At 40.1% G+C, this 19,794-nt stretch overlaps 1 protein-coding gene across 1 annotated transcript in view; it reads right to left on the bottom strand.

Annotated features, from left to right (window-relative positions):
• Positions 1–754: 754 nt before the first annotated feature.
• Positions 755–19,794, bottom strand: part of MAP1B (microtubule associated protein 1B) — a 71,105-nt gene continuing 52,065 nt past the window's right edge. Inside the window, exons 5-7 of the mRNA XM_071425155.1 lie at positions 9,468–16,014; positions 7,138–7,376; positions 755–5,373 (exon numbers count right to left, since the gene is read on the bottom strand). Coding sequence (XP_071281256.1) covers positions 5,218–5,373; positions 7,138–7,376; positions 9,468–16,014 — 6,942 coding nt within the window. The 3' untranslated portion in view covers positions 755–5,217. The remainder of the gene's footprint in view (positions 5,374–7,137; positions 7,377–9,467; positions 16,015–19,794) is intronic.

Below are 19,794 nucleotides of genomic sequence, written 5' to 3'. Positions count from 1 at the left end.
TCTTACCATCATAAGAAGCTAGAAAGAAACCCTTGGACTTTGGAGATGAATAAGGGCCTGCAAAAGAGGATTGCTGTCTGAGGGTGGAGGAAATCCCACAGGACCTCTGCTTCTCCTGGGAATGAGCACCCCTTGCATTTTGCTGCTCCAGTCTTTACCTGCTTTCATGCCATCACCATTGACTGCTGCAAGCCACTACAAAGGCAGAAAGCCTGATGTTACAGCCTCCCTCAACAGCAGCAGAGGAAGTCTAACATTTATAGAGTAAAAAACTGAACTGAGGGCTCAGCTTCCCCACATACTCTGTCCCCTCCAACCAAGATGAATGGGCAATGATGGTCAGGAAGGGTCCATGACTACTGCAGACAAGCTACACACTCTTGTTGAACTGCTACAACTTTGGAAAAGACCTCATGGTGGGCTCAGTTTCATATAACTTTATTTGGCATCATCTGTGACTGTGTACTTACTGAAAATGAGGTGTTTTCTCATTCTGCTGAGGAATACAGGAATGAGAACAACAAAGAGAAGCCATGTCACGGTACATCATGGTAATGTTTCACACCACAAGATAAAAGTACCCTTCCACATTTATCTTCCAATTACTAAAGAGAGATTGGGGTTTGTCTGGCATTCAAATAATCACTGATCTTCAGAAAAAAAAAAACCCCATAGACTAGGTAATCATGACTAAGAGAAAGAGAGAACTTAAAAATACATACATACACAAAGACAAGAAACATGTCAACACCACTTTACCACTTTTGTATTTTATTGTGGAACTGAGTTTGATTCCTTTACATCAAATATCCTCAATGGAAGAGGGGATATTGCACACAAATATCATAAAAGCACTACATATTACTTTCACTGGAAACTAATTTTCTACATTAGATATGACTGGATAGAATAGAAGTGATGCAGGATTATAAGACATAATACCATACACAGCTGCAGACTGACACAAACACCATTCAGAACAAGAGAGAGGAGGTGTGTGAGGTGCTTCTCAGCCAGCCACAAGACTTTCTTTCCATAGTTTGGAAGATAATGGCTGCATGCAAATGCGTGAAAGCATATTTCAGATTTTGTCTTTTACATTGAGATTACAGCCCAGTCTTGAAGAGGTAGCTCCTGCCTTCTGGAGCACTTAGTTAGCCTAGTAGAGAGAAGCTGCTTCTTAAGTTTTTTTCTTTCTATATTTTATGCTATTGTTTTATTTAGTTACTCTTTTTTTTTAGAATTTTTTTGTAAAGTCACAACAAACACGAGTTTTTTCTTTTTTTTTTCAAATTTCAAATAGCAAACATTTTTTAACCAGGTGAATAATATAATTGCATTCTAAGAAATGCTTACCCCTAGTTGATTTTAGTGTTTTGTTCAATTATTAAGTGAAATGATGAAAGCTTTTCTTTCAAGTGTAAACATAATATTTTTTCATATTCTAGTAAATCCAGATCAAGAAAATTACTATTTCTCTCATAAACATCATTACTGAGCAAGAACCTCTGGCGACAGATGAACAAAGAGAAGCGCATGACAGAAATGTCCCAAATGCACAGCAAGTGCTCCTTGGAACTCATTTGCTTGTGTTGGGAGGGATTGAAAATTCAATTAACAAATTTATTAAACCTTAGTAAAAGAGTACCAGAACTCTCCTAAAATGCATAAGCTATCATAGACAATTAAAAAAACCCCAACATTCATATACACAGTTATCTCCATTCACCACAGTATGTAAAATAAGTAAAAAAAAAATCAAAAGTGATTTCTATGAAAGATGGGGTGAAAATAGAGGTCAATGAGTCAGGCCCACCACAGGACTTTGAAAAGGCATGCAAGAGAGGCCCTGTCCAAGTTCAAGAGTGGGATGGGATCCCCAAAGTTAATTCTTCATTGAATTATGAAGCATTATATTAATAGCATAAAGATCATGACTGGGAATGCTGTTATGGGTAATACCATCATTGAAATGGAGTGTTCTTTGCACTCAGATATTGAATCTTTACAATTAGAGTAATCAATAACAAACCATGCTCCTAGAAATCTATGCTGATCAACAGCACTCATCGTTAATGTACACAGTACATTTTGATGACTGTTACACTAAACTAGTTGTGTAGTACTAGGATTAGCACAGGTAGATTAGATCCACAGGCAGAAAAGTCATTAAGGGCAAGAGGAGCCAATGGAGGAGCTCATCGCAGTGTTGAATCTAGGTGCCATTGCCATTTGGAAGGGAGTGGATGGAACAGGCATTACAATACCTCAGAATAGCCAGACCATGGTTTTAATATTCTTGTAGCAGCAAAAAAAGCAAATGTACATGTGTCTAATTATAATTATTATTTCAGAAGTAAAACAAATGTTTCAGCCATCCTAAATTTGCTTGGGCATATTTAAGGCTTGATTCCAATTTAATTTACAGTAGGATCAGATGACTGTAACTTCCCTGACAGTAGTGAAATTGCTCCTGATTCACAGGAGTGAGTGGCATAAGTGAGATTAGTCACAAAACCACTGCTGTACTTAAAACAATTTTCTACCAAAGCAGAGATACAAACCATGTCAGGTGTTGTCAGAAAATCAGAAAATCTGTTCCCACCCACTCAAAAGGTTTGAATTCTGAACTATATAATAGACAAATCAGAAAGAATTGTAGAAACAGTACAACTGTTCTGCCAAAAATTCTGCAGAACATACCTGCAAAATTATACAACATAGTCTGCAAAGTTATCCCATATCTTTGTAGACTACGTATTACAAAAGCATTTTTAAGTGAATTACATGAGCCCAGCAAACATGCTTGTTTTCACAATACATTTCCATCTGCCTTTTATGCCGTAGTCACTTTGAGTTATTCTTAACTACTTAAAAGGTATAGCAATAAATAAGACAGCATTGCTAGAGAAATCTAAAGAAGAGAAGACATTAAAAATAAATCAAAACCTCAACCACTGACAGTAATTCACAGCATTAAATGGGCATGAGAAGCCCACATTTACAAGACCCTAAACCAGTATTAAAAAACCCTCATAAAAATTAGGAGTGCAAACTTACATCTATTAAACAAAAATATCCTAACAATGTAAAATTGAAATAAATTATAAGTAGAGAAAATGAGGTCATAGTTCACTACATTGTAAAACTTAACAGCCATAATGGTGATTCATACAACCAGCACGTAACTCCATGCTGTAGGCCTTTACACCTTCTTAAATTCAGATTTGAAGACCTTCTGCAATGCAAAAAGATTTTTTTAATTGGGGTAAAATTTCTGAGACTAAAAAATCCAAACTGTCTTAAATCACAGAGCAGTGGTGCTGTTCCTCTGCAAACAGTATAGAGAAGGAAAAGAATGGAGGCATGAAGAAGGAAAGAAAAGGAAGAAAAAAAGAATAGTAAAGGAAGAGGCAACAAGAGGAAGAGGAAAGGATGTGAAAGAGTAAAAAGAGAGGAAATGAGAGGAGGAGAGAGGAGTAAAGGAAAGAGAGGAGGAAAGGAAAGAGTAGAGGAAAAAGGAAAGCAAAGGGGAAGAAAAGGGAAAGGAAGGGAAGGAAAAGGGAAGAGAAGGGACTTTTTGCTTATTGCTTGTTCTATCCTTTTCCAAGATCTTGTGAGAGTTGAGAATGTAAGTTATAACCTTTTAAGTATTGGGCAATCAACTTCTCAAATCCCATTTTCTGTCACCATCAACAGAATAATTTTATGAGGATATCCTTCTACACCCGTCTCCTGAAAAAGGTATTGACAGTTGACTGTTTTCAATAAATTTTACCTCAATATCAATTCTCACTAGAATCTTAAACAACACTACTCATTTATCTTACAAAACTACTAAAAAGAATGCCTTCACCTGAAAAAGTTTTCTTTGCATTTACCTGTAAATGAAAATGTTTGTTACAAGTCATGTATTAAAAGTTCATGCAGCACTAAAAAGAAAGGCTTCTGTACATTTGTTCCCATGTTCACTCTTAAATTAAACAAATGAAATCAGGTAGGACAAAGGAAGGCTGAATACTGTACAGGCTCACAGGTAACCTTTTCCATCATTCTGAATGTTTCACTAAATTTTGTAACTCTGATACTAGACACCACTTCTATCTTGCTTCCACAGTACGAAAGGAGCCTTCAAAAAAAAGCTCATCTTGCCTTGTTGAGCTGTCCAGGTGCATCTGTGAAGTGTTCACATAACTAGTATATGTAATTCATAGCACCAAACCATTTGACCAGTCAGATAAGTTCCTAATACCACACATGCACATTCACGCTTCTTTACTGGTGTAACTATGATCCTACACAGATGTTTTATAAATTTGCTGTCTCAGCATTAAAAAATAAGTGCATCAAGTTTCTTTGTACATTCAAGTCACTTTCTAAGGCAAATTGTCTACTGTATGTACTCCCGACCGCTTTGGTATTTTGCTTCAGTTAATCGACAGTGGACATGGGTGTTTTCAAGCATGTGGACTGGTCAGTTCTGGCTGGAGTGAGTGGGCTTTCGCTGGAAGCATGCCTTAGACCAACAATTCTGCATGTTGTAAGAAAGGTTTTAGACTTCTGGATGGGGTGCAGGCTACATGCATATTTGGCCTATGATTGTTAGGGTGTGTCAGTATGCAGAGTTCAAATTAAAGTGGAAAGCTGCTGATGAGTGATTAGGTCATACATCCCTTCCTAGCCATGTTCTCTTTCTTTTTATGTTTGAGCTAACTTAATTCTTTAAAAAAAGGATCCCCATAGTGATAGCTCAAATTGATAAAAATTTAAGACTTTCTTCTCATGTGAGAACATAAGCAGACTCTAGTAAGCGATACATCTATTGCCATGAGACTAATGCAGACCTAATAATATACTACTTTCTCCTCCTACCCCTCTCTCTCTTTCTCTCTTTGTATTTCTTTAGAGGGCAAATGCCTCTACCTGGCAAAAGTCAATTGGGGTTGCTAGTGCATGGTTTCAAAATGTTCAGTGGAGATGCAACTGATCTGTATTTTCGCAGTAATTTGTACTCTACTATGGGAAGACTGTTATTTCCCTTAGCAACCAACAAAGACTGAAAAATATTAGTGACTTGCATCACTGTGACACAGTATAGCATTTGGCAGGTATATAGTTCAGCAGTTGAAATAGATGACTTGAATTTTCAGGAAAGGTGTTTTCAAACAGAAGAATTTCTGGAAACACAGTTTAATCTTGTGATGCATGGTCTTGTTCTTACAGCTCAATTTTGCATGCAGGAAAAGATTCATCTTGCATAACAACAGTGCTGCTGCTTGCCAAAACCATGATGTTGAGATCTTGCTGTTTCTCATGGGTCTCTTGATACCATTCCCTCATAACTTCCGAGTCATGGGTTGGGATTAAAGTCACCTGCAACATGAAATAAAAGTCCTATTGAATGGACCACAGAAACAGTTGATATGTAAAATGTCTTTTCAAGAAGCCCCAGCCAACAAGTATGTTTCCCTTTTGGAAAGAGTGAATTTTTTTGCAATAAATACTTGAATAAATGGATGGATAAAAAGAAATCAACATGTAGGTAAGATAGAATGACTGAAAATAAGGTTTATAAAAATAAAATGTTGGTTTTGTAAGGTGGTGTTATAAATAACTATGTAGTTCTTGGCTTTTGCTGTTATGTATTGGCTTTTGCAAATTATTATTAATCACCATAATTTTGATATAGTACAATTTGTAATCACTTTTACGTGCATTCAATATAGTATAATTTGTCAGCTTTTTGTGCCAGTGTCTTGGTCCCTGTGTAACTTGTATATTTTAGTGTGATAAACATAAATTGTAGTTTAAGCTTTCACAAAATATTAAAGTGGATGCTATGTGTTAACTTTTGCAGAAGTAACTGTAGTTGTGGAATAATAACTGATGTCTTTGTTTTTATAACTAACTGACAGAAGTGAGAAAAACAGATGAATTTGTGAAATAGCTGATGTTGATTTAAAATACTTGTGGAAATAGCTAAAACGGTCTGCATGGTCAGATAACATTTGAGGAACAGATGTAGAGACCCCTGCCACTGACCCTTCAACTATCACTGTTGCCTGCTGAAATCACATAAGTGAGACACGACTCAAAATCACATCCATGACTACTGCATGTACTCTAAAAAGATGGGTCAGGGGTTGAACCAAGCTAAAGAATCCCTGGAACATGTAAACAAGTTTAAAGGAATGTTTGAATATGTTTAATCTTTATGAATATGTATTTGACTAATGCAATGAAAAAGTACATAAGATTAGCTATGTATTATTTGCTATGATTAGCCGGTGTGCCTCTAGCTACAGCTACACACCCATCACTGTTTACTGTCCCTTTTATCCCTTATTCAACTTTTAAAAATGTTGAAGAGTGAGGCTTGTTTCTCACAGTGCTGAGATGCAGCTTTCAAGAGAAGCATAAGGTTGCAATCTGCACTGATAACTCTTCAGATTACAGACAAATATTTTTTTCACTTTTTCATCATAATAGAAAGGCACATGAAGTTTCCAAATGCATGTAATTTCTCTAGAAAGTGTGAAACATTTCTTCCCTACTCAAAACTGCAACAATGCCAAAGTCAGATCATGTATGTGGTGTAGTAAAATTACGAGATGACCAAGCTGGCCCTATAAACCAGTTCTTAACTGTTTTAAAAACCAGGAACTGGTCTGAAGGGAGAGCAGTGCAGCTCTGTGCTTCACACATCACTGGTGCCCAGCCAGGGTGCCTGCTGGGGTTTAGGATTCTTCCTTTTGTTTCTTTCTTTCAAGGAATTTTTTCCCACATGTGTTGATTGGAGATAATAATGATGGGGTACTTAAGAAAGGCAAAAGAAGTTGCCACACTCAGGGGAAGAGTGCAGCTAGCTACTCTCTCTTTTTACCTGGGGGTTTGTCTGGGAAGGACAGAGATACCAGGAGAATTGGTCTGGGTAAAAGGTGTTGGGTGCAGGTCCTCTTTCCTCTCATCATATTCTCCATTCCAAAGGAGGTTCCTGTCTTTCTTGGCAGACACCTGTCTTTCAAACCAAGTCAGGGCCCCATTCTCTGGCAACCACCATCTGTGCCAGAGATGCTCTAGTTTCTCATAGCTGAGAAAGGTTAGATTTCCAGGTTGAGATAGAAATGAAGAGCCTACCTGCATGTTACTCTCCCACTGTGCCTTGCCCTCCAGCAGGGAGTCCAGAACAGCCCTGCTTGGCTCCTCGGCTGCGGCATCATTCCCGCTCACCACATAGTAGGATGACCGCACCCTCTTGAAAAACTCAACATCAACATTCTTGCTGTTGCTGTGGTTGGGAATGTACACCAGATCCAAATACACTGGAGGTCCTGGAGGCACCGCTGTAGATTTTGCCACCTTAGTATTCCCAGGTCCTTTGGAAACCAAACAACAAAAGAATATATCACAGGCTGGTTAAAAGCATGCATTTATTAATTACTGTTATAACCACTGAGGTGAGATGTGGCCAATTATGGAATTACCCTCCTACATACAATGGCAAGTTACAGCTTTGTTGTACCCCAATTATGATTGTAATGGGAGCAAAAACCTGAAAAACTGGAACTATATAATACAATAAAAAATCACCATATAACAAAAATTTGGCTGAACCTTTTCCAGTAATATACTACTATTATCCAACAATTACTATGCAGGGCTGTGATTACTGAATTACCATTCAGGAAATACTGCTATTATTTTCCTGATGAAGAAGGGCAGCTTTTTGAAAGTCTAGGGTATGACTGATCATAAAATCTTGTATCAGACAGGAGGCCATGAAAATTTGAAGCTGTCCTTAAATCTGAGGTACATAGCAAGACATGATAGCAATTGATGTGCTCAGGCTGCCTTACAGGTGCATTAGGAAGCTACTACACGTGAGCACAAAGAGGAACTTGGAAGGAGGAAGTTGCAAAGCAATTCAGGGAACACAGTCAAGTATTTGTCTGCCTGCTGTATCCTTATTTGCATTCATAAATTAGCTACTTATTGCAAAAAGCTACTTATCACAAAAAGTAGGGGGAAGCTGCTGTACACAGTATATACAGTACTTGTTCTAAGAGCTTCAGTCAAAATGAAGTGCAACATGTAAACACATTAAAACTATTACACAAAAAATCACATCTTTTGCTCTAAAATCATGGTGTAAACTAAAAATCGGGTTTCAGTCAGTAATTTTACCCAGATGATCAATGCTTATGGTTTATTAGCTTTCTCGTGTTGATTAAGCTTGGTAAACAATTATCTGAGCAATATGATCAATTTAGGGTCAAACAGTGTAAGGCAAGAAAACTCCCTTACAGTTGTCTAGCATGTTCTGACACTCACCACAGGGCAAAATGCCAAATGAAGTGATAAGATTTCCTGATTTAGACAGGTTTTGCTATTGGTTTTGTTAAAAAATATTTTATCATCTTTGATGATAAAAAAAAATCTCAAATGTCATTTTAATTTGTACATACCAACACTGATTATGATACTTGTTGCTATATTTTTACAATTTTATGTCATTACAAATTATTCCAGCATATACCTGAGAAGTATGCCTAATGACGAGAACTTAAATGCTGCAGAAATGCACAGCAAGAATAACTACATTGCTGCTTTGAAATGTATCTTCTAACAGAGATGCAAATAATGGGGTGAGAAAGGAACAGTGGACTACCAAAAATGGGGAAGCTAAGGACAGCTGATGACTGGTTTGTTTGTGCTGAATTCTAGAACTGCTCCTTGTAAAGAAGCTTTCAACAAACATCAGTCCTCACAGCAGAAAAATCAAACTATCCCCCAAATAGTGCCTAAGAAGGTCTGCTGGAAACAACCGATTAGCACAATACCTCCTTCAGTAATCTAATTCACAATTTTTTGCTTCTTAGAATGTATAACAGACATTCAAAATTACATTAACTTTCTATATATTCAGTTACCAGTGATGGCATAAGACTGGATTATGTGATGTACATGCTTACTTCACTCAAAATGTTAATTTTTTTTTAAATGCTGCTTTTAAAATCAATTCAGCAAAGTAATAAGAGGATCCAAAGAGAGATAGTGACTTTGCCTCGCACAATATTAAATTGCATTAATTTATGTTAAAGAGAATTGTATCTACTTATTTCTCACAATGAATAAAAGGGTTCACCTTGCTACTGATTTTACTTCACCTACAAAAGTGGTATTTTCAATTCTATTATGTGGTTAACTGTTTAGACAGCTTGTATTAAATTCTTTCTATTTTATGTACTCTCTGGGCAAACGGATGTCAATTTTCTCAGATTATAAAAGTGAAAGTAGTGACTTTCATGCATTTAAATGTGGCATTTACATGCTAGGTTTGTACTTAAAACCTGAACTTTCTTCGAGGATATGCCACAAACCACACTTTAAGCTGATATAATAGCAAACTAACTACACTGCAACAACTAAGAAAATCATAACACCAGGGCATTACTATTTGTCTTTACCTGTGGTTGCAGTCTTTGCTGACTTGGATGTTGTTGTATTTGCTGCATTCTTGGTATCCTTATCTTTCTCTTCCCCTCGAGACTTTACCTCTGGATTAGAGATATTTTTGGTTGCCTTCTCCACAGATTCCTTCTTTTTTGGAGAAGCTGTTCTGGAAATTTTGTCTAAAGATTCTTTTGTAGCTGGCTTTGGTGAAGCCACTTGTTTTGATTTACCATCACTTTTTTTAACAGGAGAAGATGACTTGGTCTTGGTACCCTGCTTTTTTGTCTTTGTCTTTTCTTTGAGGTCCTTCTTCAAAGGTTTACCTAAATTCTGTTCAACTGGCAGAGCCTCTGGATCAACCATGGTAACATCAGGATGCCTGGGGGAAGGACTGCGATCCTGCATTGGGACAGGTGGTGGGTCAATGTGTTTGTACGTAATTGTCTTGTCCGTTGGAATGGTTTCCGACTCATCTTCTGAGTCAATGTTAGCATCTGCAGTGATGGAAGGGCATTCCTCAGTCTCCGGGGGAACATCCGAATCGGTCTGAGACGGGGCAGACTCGCTCACAGATGTGGGAGGAGTTTCATCGCACTGCCGCCCTTGCTGCTTTCCCCCAGAAGGAGGCTGAGCTCCCCCAGACTGAGTTAGCGGCTTCTCCTGATCTTGGGACTGTTCTTCACTTGCAAACCACTCGAGGGGATTTGGGTTGATAAATGAAGGTGAAAGTTCAGTTTTGGGATGTTTATATTCACAAGAGGACACAAGGCATAAGTCAACATCTTGACGGGATTCTGCTAACGATTTACTCGGCGTAAAATGTGCACTTGCTTCATAGGAATAGCTGGTAGCTTCAGGTGACCTCTCAGTGCTAGCTCTCCCTGTTGTCTCAAACGAGTAATCTGTGGCTTCAGGTGAACTGGAGGCTTTCCCAGGTGTCTCATAAGAGTAAGTCATGGCCTCTGATGACCTGGTGGCTCTCCCAATTGTCTCATAGCAGTAGCCAATGGCTTCTGGTGACTTAGAGGTTTTCCTTGTTGTTTCATAGGAATAATCCATAGTATCAGGTGATCTGGTAGCTTGCCCAGTTAACTCATAGGAATAATCTGTGGCTTCAGGTGATTTGGTGGTTTTCCCAGCTGTCTCATAGGAATAATCTGTGGCCTCTGGTGATCTAGTGGTTTTCCCTGTTATCTGATAAGAATAATCTGTGACGTCAGATGACCTCATATTTTTTTCAATTATCTCATATGAATAGTCTGTACCCTCAGGTGACCTAGTAGTGTTCCTGGTTATCTCATAGGAATAATCTGTGGTCTCAGGAGACCTAGTAGTTTTTCTGCTTGTCTCATAGGAATAATCCATAGCTTGAGGTGATCTAGTAGATTTTCCGACTGCCTCATAGGAATAGCTGATATTCTCTGGTGACCTCGTACTTTTCTCTCTGGCCTCATATGAATAACTAAGTTCTTCTGGTGACCTGCTGCTTTTCTCTGAATCTTCTTTATCTGGGCTGAGTAAAGGTTCTGGACTGTGCTTTGATAGGGGTTCCTGATAACCAAAAGCTTTGACAGGAGACACACACTGTGACAACAAAGCTGTGTGACTAGCTGACACTGCTTCTGTGTTTGCAGGAGGTGAGTCTGGAAAAGTAGGAGAATACAGGGGAGAAGATTCCCTTGGAGTTAGTGGAGACAGGTCAGATTTCGGTGACAGCTTTTCCCCCAGGCTCTGCACCTTTTCTGAGGTAAAAGAAGAATGCAGTGACATCTCTCTGGGTGGAACACCACCTGAAAAAGTTTCCTCTGGCAGTGGTGAAGCTACCTGGGAAGGTGTATGAGCTGATGAAGTTGAGGATGAAGCTTCAATTTGAGAAACTGAAATAATTTCTGAAATATCCTTCTCTTGAGAGTAAGATGATTGTTCCACAGGTGAAATCTTCTGTGCAAAAGGAGACTCCTGTGTATCTGAAGGGCTATAATCCACTTCTGTTGGTCCGTTTTCAGATATATGGTGTACACTAGAGCCTGCAGCAGGATATTCTGGAGACTGCCTACTAAAATCCATTGCTAAAGACTGCTCTGGTGACTCCCGACCATATTCTACTGACATAGCTGACTGCTCAGGAGATCTGTGATCAAGCACTGGTGTTCTTGATTTTGCAGTTTTAGGTGAGAAATCTGGTGGAGAAATTGACATAGGCCTTGGGCACTCTTCTTTAGATGGAGACATTTCTGTTTCCTGAAAAGTTGTTGGTGTTTGAACAACTGACACTGAAAGGGAATCATCAACTTCAGTAGAGTGGGGAGAACCAACCTCAGCATGCAAAGAAGGAGATACATCATCAGTAGTTGGTTCTGGAAATGAACTAGTGGCAACAGATGCTGTAGAGACAGAAGCTACTCCTTCTATATGGGAATAGGTGTCTTCTGCAACAACCTCATCAACGGGGGTTGCAGACTTGTCAGAGACAGTGCCTTCAGAAATTGACATTTTGGTATCTTCTTTTAAAGAACCAAACTGACTGATATCTATTTGAGTTGGTGAGAGATCACCTGCTAACTTCCGCTCATCCAAGACCAGTGAAGACTGGGAGCTGCTGGGTTCTGTATCCTCCATTTTCCTTTCCAGGCTGAAGCCTTCCTTAATTACCATAAATTCCATGCTTTTTTCATCTTGTTTTTCTTGGAAGAGGCCCACAGAGCTTGCTTCAGAAGCTGGGCTCATCTGAACAGGTGATTTTTCCTTTTCAGGTTTCCCCTCAGAAGGACTTCCATAATCTCTGGTAGGAGACTTTAAATCAGCACTCAAAAATGCATCGTAAGTGGTCTCTGAACCTATCAGTGGAGGACTCCGCAGAGGCGAGAGAACCTTTTCAATAGGAGATTCTGAATCTGGCACGGGCTCATCCATAGGGCTTATTCTGCATTTCTCAGACTCATCTTTAACTTCACTGAACTCAAAGCTAACAGGAGCTTCTGTTGACTTTTCACTGGTTTCAGAGGGAAGCTGACTGGACTTTTCATCAGTGGGAGACTGATAATAAGGTGTGTGGCCAGCACTACCAGCAGCAGACTGTGACGGAGATGCTACTTCTAATGTTTTATCTTCAGGGCTTGTGCAGTGCTCTTCAGCAACTTCCTGGTGTACATCAGGCAATTTAGCAGTGGGGACAGACTCAGAAGGAACTTTGATCTCATTGGGAGTGAGCGAAAAATTCACACTGCGTTCACTCAGTGGTGTTTTGGCAACAGGCGATGGAGGGGACAAACTGTCAGCTGGACTTTTGGCTGAACTATGTTTTCCACCATCTTCTTGATAGGGTTCTCTGATTTCTAATTTGTCAGTGCCTTGGATTTCACTTTCTCTTTGCCGGTATACATCTTGGAATGCAGATTTGCAGAATTTGTCTTCTTCTAATGAAGAGGGTGGTGAGATGGTGGAAGCTGAGGCATTATAATCCTTTCCTTCTGTGGCCTCTGTTTTGGATCCTTCCGATAACCCATTAAAAGCATCTGGAAGTGGAGAAAGTTTAGTTCTGCTGAACTCCTGAGAGTACAGTGATGTCTCATACTTGGTAATGTTCACATATTCCTGAGAGGGTGACTCGCTTTCCTCGTTGTTAGTTTCATCACTCATGACATCTCGGGGTGTTGACATTTCATCCATTGGAGTTGGTTCACTGGATATTTCAATGGTGGACTGTGTGTAACCTGAAGTAGCAGTGAACTCCTCAGGTTGATCTTCTCTATTTTCTTCATCAGAAACAGTGGCTTCACTTTCTGAACCACCAGGCAGTGTCTCGTCATGGATAGAAGAAGCTGGTTCAATCACAGGAGACTGAGACTCGGAGCGCTTAGTTGGTGTAATTATGAGTAAGCCATACTTATCCTCGGCTTCACCAGATTCTGCAGCTTTGTCTACCACAGCCATCACGTATTCTTCTTCGGCCTCTGTTTTTTCAGTTTCTTCTTCATCTCTGATGTCTTCTGCTTTGTCTTCCTCATCTTCTTCAGTCTCTTCAGTTTCTGCCTTTTCTATTGCTTCTTCCCTGTCTTCTTCAGCTCGTTCATCAGATGCCTCATAATCTGCCTTTTCAATATAATTTTCATCTTTAATGTTAGTATCTACTTGAATCATTACTTTTTCTGAAGCACCTGGAATTTTTCTTGATTCTTCCACATATGGTTTTGTGGCATCCAGTTGTGTTTTTTCTACTTCATTTTCATCTCGTTCTTCAGCTTCTTCTGTCTCTGCCTTTTCTTCATAATCTGCTTCAGATGATTCTTCCAAGCCAGTTCCCTCATCTTCAAACTTTTCGTTGTCATCAACTTTGTGTTTTTCCACAGGTTCCAATTCTTCAGGTGTCTGTTCACACTCACCCTCAGCCTCTGTGGTAGTTATGCCTTCATCAGATGACTCAGCAGGTCCTTCATTATCCAATTTTTCTTTTTGTACTTCAAAAGTGTCTTTTTGTACTGTGCCAGTGAGTTTCAGATCATCCTTTATAAGTGCAACTTCAGATTTTGTTTCTTTTATTGTTTCTACTTCTTCAGCTTTTAATTCCTCAAAATCCTTTGTTAAATCCTCTGGTGAAGACATAAGGGATCTCTCTGCTTCAAGCTCCTTTCCACCGGCTGTAATTTCTGCAGCTGCTACAGTTGTGGCTCCAACTGCTGCAAGGGCAGCTTGTGCTCCACTGACTTTGAGGTCCTTCTTCACACTTTTAACTTTTCCTTTTTCCTTTGGCTTTCCAGCAGCTATTGCTTCTTTTTTAGCAGGTTCCTCCTTCTTTTGTGGCTTAGGCTTTGCTGCTGGCTTTTTGGCTTCATTTGAAGGAGTAGCTGTCTTCTTTGTTTCTTTCGGAACCTTTTTGATGTCCTTTTTGGCTTCTTTGTCTTCCTTCTTGATTTCCTTCTTCTCTTCTTTTTTAACTTCTTTTTTAGCTTCTTTTGTTGAAGCTTCTTTCTTTATTTCTTTCTTAGCTTCCTTCTTGTCTTCCTTTTTCACCTCTTTCTTAACTTCTTTCTTGATCTCTTCTTTTTTTGGTTTTTCCTCTTTTTTGATGGGTGTTTTCTCTTCTTTTTTAGAAACCTCTTTCTTTGGTTTTTCTTTGTCCTCCTTCTTTTCTTCAGGTTTTGCTTTGACTTCCTTTTTCACTGTCTTCTCCTTTGACATTTTCGGTTTTACATCTGTACCTTGTTTTTCAGGAATTTCAGATTTCACTAGTTGTTCTTCCTTACTTGCTATGTCTTTTTCCACCACTATTGGTTTGGTCTCTACTTTTGCTGGTTTTTCTTTTTTAACTGGAACTTTTTCTTTACTTTCCAGCTTCTGAGGCTTTTCTGGTACTGGACTAGGCTTCACAGACTCTGGTGTTTCTTCTTTAGATTCCTTTCTGACAGGCTTATTTGGTGGTGTCTTTGCAGCAGGCTTCAGACTCTCCTTGCTATCTGTTCGTTGTTTCAATTTCGCTTGTTTCACAGCTGGACTAGCAATGTTCCCAGTTAGATCTTTTTGTGTAACCATTGGCTGTTTAAGGAAGTCTAAGTGTTTGAGTTTTTCTAGTCCCTCTAGAATATTATACTGGGTGCTGTTTCCAGGAAAGAGAACTCGGATTATTTTTTCTGCAGGATTAGCTGGATGCCACACAATCAGGGATGAGACAGAGGTGAAATAGGATAAGGGAATGTCTAGCTCTTGGCCATTAGGTAGCAGGAATTCAGCTTTATCTTTGTTAGTACCACTCCACTGCTGCATAAAATATTGCATCTCTTTGCTATTTTTGACAGGATTAAGCACATACATCTCAAGTTTGCCAACTCCCATTTTCTGAAATAAAATGATGGGGTCAATGGTATTTCCTGTATTTCTGAAAAGAGGTTCTGGTTTCATAGACAACTTATTTAAATACTGGAGAGTAAAGCAAGCTTCTTCTACACTCCTTTTTACTCTAAAATTAGGATCCAGGTTCTTCAGGTTCTCAGGTACATTAAGGAACACAACTCCTAAATCAGGCGAGATCAGATTTTTCATCCAGTCACTGTTGGTAGTAGACCCTTGGGACTGTTCCTCTTCTAGTTCAGCTATCTTTCGCTGAAGCATGCTATTGATTCCTGGCAGATTGTCATCTCCGATGTGAGTGAGCAGAATAGAATCTACCCTGTCCAAGTGCCGGATAAGTTTCCAAAAACAAGATTTTCTTTCAGACCCTCCATTGATAAGCATATTGAATCCATTCACTGCGAACAATGCAGAGTCCCCTCTTCCCCCTGGGAAAATGTAACAGCAGGGTTTGGAGAGCTTCAAGAAACCTCCTGAGGTTGGAGGTTCCAAAATGTCAAAAGGCGATGGTACTTCTACTGATTCTGACAGATACTCTGTGAATTCAGAGAGTCCTTCCATCTCAGGCAATATGGAAGCTGAGTTGAGTTTAATGTTAATGAAGTCTTGAAGGTTGTGTCTGTCAAGGTTGGAATTTTTCCAGTCCCCTTCTTCAGGGCAGAAAAGAGTTAGGCTGGCTTTATTGGCAGGGTGTGTGGTGCTCAACAATTCACCAATCTAGGGTTATAAAACAAAAACACAAGAAGATGCAAACAAATTTATTTTTTAATGACAGTTAATGCCAACACATAGTTCCTGATCAGATAGATAAAATCTTTTTCATTTGGTTCTGCACTGGCGAGTCCCCATTCTAGATACTAAAGTAAGCTGGTATCACAACTATTTTACTGCCTTATTTTTTTAAAATACAAAGGAGGACCTTATTTCTGGTCAGTACTGCCCAAAGGACAACAGGATATAAGGTTCCCCCTTCCCTTCTTCATACTTAATAGAAGGATGATCCTAACTATTATACTGAGAGGGCATGAAGACTGTGGGGATAATGCAGCCTGAGCTGCCACTGTATGTCTACCATGGGCTCATGAGTCTCCCAGCTGGTCCAGTGCACCCAGAAGAGACAGCCAAGTATCTAAAGGACAAAGTACAACCTCTTAACAAGCAGAAAGCAACTGCCACACAGAGGAAGCAGCATCCTCCCAGGGGCAGTTGCCAAGTTGCCATCCTTTCTGCGTCTCTTGGGATATATTCTACCACACCACTGTTTGTGCAGGTCTTTCTGTGGGCTGGCTCCTGAAAAGCCAGTACTGCTCCTGGATTTATCAAGATTGGCTGCTGGAGAGTTTTCCAGAACAGTGATCACGAGATGCTGGAATTCAGAATCTTGTGAGGAAGCAAAGCAGTAAGCAGGACTTACGGCTTAAGTTCAGGATTTACTGCTTACTTAAGTTCAGAGGTCCTGAACTTAGACCTCTTCAAAGACTACTTGGAGGAATTCCATGGTTTAGGGTTCTGGAAAATATGGGGGTCCCAGAGACTTAGTCGGCATTCAAGCATCCTTCCTTCAAGCTCAAGACCAGTGTATTCCCAATGAGCAACCAAGGGGTCAGGAGACCTGCATGGATAAGCAGGGAGCTTCTAGTAAATCTCAAATGGAAGGAAGAAATTTATGGTAAGTGAAAAAAGGCACAGACCACATGGAAGAACTATAGGAACATTGTCAGAATATGCAGGGATGTAACAAGGAAGGTCAAGGCCCAGCTAGAACTGAGTCTGGTAAGGGCCATCAAGGACAGCAAGAAGGACTTCTACAAGTACATCAGCAGCAAAAGGAAGAATAAGGAAAATGTGGGTCACTGATAAATCAGATTGGTCTCCTGGTTATGGAAAACTTAGAGAAGGTGGAATTACTGAATGCCTTCTTTGCCTCAGTCTTTACTGCTGAGGCCAGCCCTCAGATCTTGCAGATAAGGGAGGTTGGAGAAAAGGAAGTTTTCTTGGTTCTAGGGGGTTGCATTAGAGATTGGCTGGGCAGACATAACACCCATAAATCCATGGGTCCTGATGAGATACACCCACAGGTGCTGAAGTAGCTGGCAGATGTTGCTAAAACACTCTTTGAAAAGTCATGGAGAAAAGGAGAGGTGGCTGATGACTGGAGGAAAGTCAGTGTTACTCCTCTATTAAAAAATGGGAAGAAAAAGGACCCAGGAAACGCTGGCCAGTCAGCCTTACTTCCACTCCTCAGAAGGTGATGGAACAGGTCATTCTGGAGGTCATCACCAAGCAAATAAAAGAAAAGAAGGACATCAGGGGCAGTCAGAAAAGATTCCCCAAGGGGAAGTCATGCTGACCAATCTGACAGCTTTCCATGATGGCAGGGCAGGACAGGTCAATGAGGGGAGAGCAGTGGATGTTCTCTGCCTCCACTTCAGCAAGGCTTTGGACACGGTTTCCCATAGCATCCTTGCAAATAAAGCTCAGGAGATGTGGGTTAGAACGGACAACGAGGTGGATCAAGGACTGGCTGAATAACAGAGCTCAGAGAGTTGTGATCAGCTGAGGAGAATCCAGTCTTATTCAAACTCTTTATCAGCAACCTGAATGAAGGGATGGAATGCACCCTGGGCAAGTTTGCTGATGACACTGTGGGGAGTGGCTGATACACCTGAAGGCTGGGCTGCCATTCAGCATGACTTCAAAAGGCTGGAGAACTGGGTGTAGAGAATGAAGTTCAACAAAGGCAAGTACAGGGTTCTGCATCTGGGGAGGTGTAACCCAAAGTACCAGTAACAGGATGGGGGCTGAATTGCTGGGAAGCACCTCTGCAGAGAATGACCCGAGAATCTTGGTGGATGCCAAGTTGACTATTTGCCAGCAAAGTGTCCCTGTGGCCAAGATGGTCAATTGTATCCCTAGAGGACACCATTCCTGAAAAGCTACTCTTCCATCAGGAAGAGTGTAGCTAGCAGGTTGAGGGCGATGATCTCTACTCAGCCTTAGTGAGACCACATCTGGAGTGCTGTTTTCAATTCTGGTCTCCAGAGATCGTGAAAGACAGAGAACTACAAAGGGTCCAGCAGAAGTCACAGAGATGATGAAGGGACTGAAACATCTTTCTTAGGATGAGAACATGGGAACGGGGCCTGTTTAGCCCAGAGAAGTCTGAGAGGTGTTCTTGTCAATACATATTTAATATCTCAAAGGCAGGTGTCAAGAGGAATGTGCCAGACTCTTTTTGGTGGTAGCCAGTGACAGGACGAGAGCAATGGCCATAAGCTAAAACACAAGTTCCACTTCAAAATGAGGAAGAACTTCTTTATGTTGAGGATGGCAGACTACTGGAACAGGCTGCCCAGGGAGGCTCTGAAGTCTCCCTCTCTGGAGATATTCAAAATCCACTTGGACAAGTTTTTGTGTCAACTGCTTTGGGTGACCCTGCCCTGGCAGTGGGCTTGAACTGGATAATCTCCAGATGTCCCTTCTAACCCTAATGATTCTGTGATTCTGCGATTAAGAAATGAGTTAATACTTCAGAAATGGAAATAACTGTAAGTTTTTGGGCTCCTCTCTCCAAGGAAGACACTGAGGAGCTTGAGCATGTCGAGAGAAAGGCAACGGAGTTGGTGAAGGGCCTGGAGAACAAGTCTGACAAGGAGTGGCTGAGTGAGCTGAGGTTGTTTAGTCTGGAAAAAAGGAGGCTTGGGGGATCTTATTTCTCTCTGCAATTGCCTGAAAGGAAGGTGTAGCCAGGTGGGGACTTGGTCTGCTCTCCCAAGTTACAAATAACAGGAGGACAGGAAATGGTGTCAAATTGCACCGGAGGAAGTTCAGATTGGGTAAAAGGGAAAATTTCCTCCCCAAATGGGTTGTCAAACACTAAACCAGGCTGTCCAGGGAAGTGGTTGAGTCACCATCCCTGCAGGTATTTAAGATCTGTAGATGTGCTGGTGCTTGGGGGCAGAGTTTAGTGTTGAATTTGGAAGTGTTGGGTAAGAGCCGGACTTTATAATCTTTAAGATCTTTTCCAACCCAAACAATTCTGTGAATTTGTCTTTTCCAATCTTAATGATTCTATGAATCTATAATTCTAAATTTTGTACTTCTGAGATCCCAAGGTCCAGAGCCAAAGAAAGATCAAGGGGAAAAAAATAGGGTTAAAAATGCTCTTGTCACTAGTTTGAATCAAAATTCATGGACCACAAAATTTGAAATCTGGAGTAATTCTATTAATTTTGCCAGTTTTACTTAACATTCTAGTACCAAAACCAACTGCTGCAAAAAAAGGCACAGAAAATATTAATTTCCATTCCACAGTACAAAGAGCCATTTTTTATCCCAGGGTTCTGAACTAAAAAACAGTATTTGATGGTTCCAGATAAGGAGACAAACATGAAAAAGTATGATATATTTTACCTTATTTCAGTCCCACAGATACTTTCATTTGACTTTTTTTAACTGACAATTCAGTAAAATGCAGCTTATATCTGTTCTATTTGC

This window comes from Agelaius tricolor, unplaced genomic scaffold, assembly GCF_023055355.1.
Source record: "Agelaius tricolor isolate 1412-34295 unplaced genomic scaffold, bAgeTri1.0.p SCAF_4, whole genome shotgun sequence".
Classification (NCBI taxonomy): domain Eukaryota; kingdom Metazoa; phylum Chordata; class Aves; order Passeriformes; family Icteridae; genus Agelaius; species Agelaius tricolor.
Note: the sequence above shows the minus strand (reverse complement) of the source record. Positions and strands in the feature narration are given on the sequence as shown.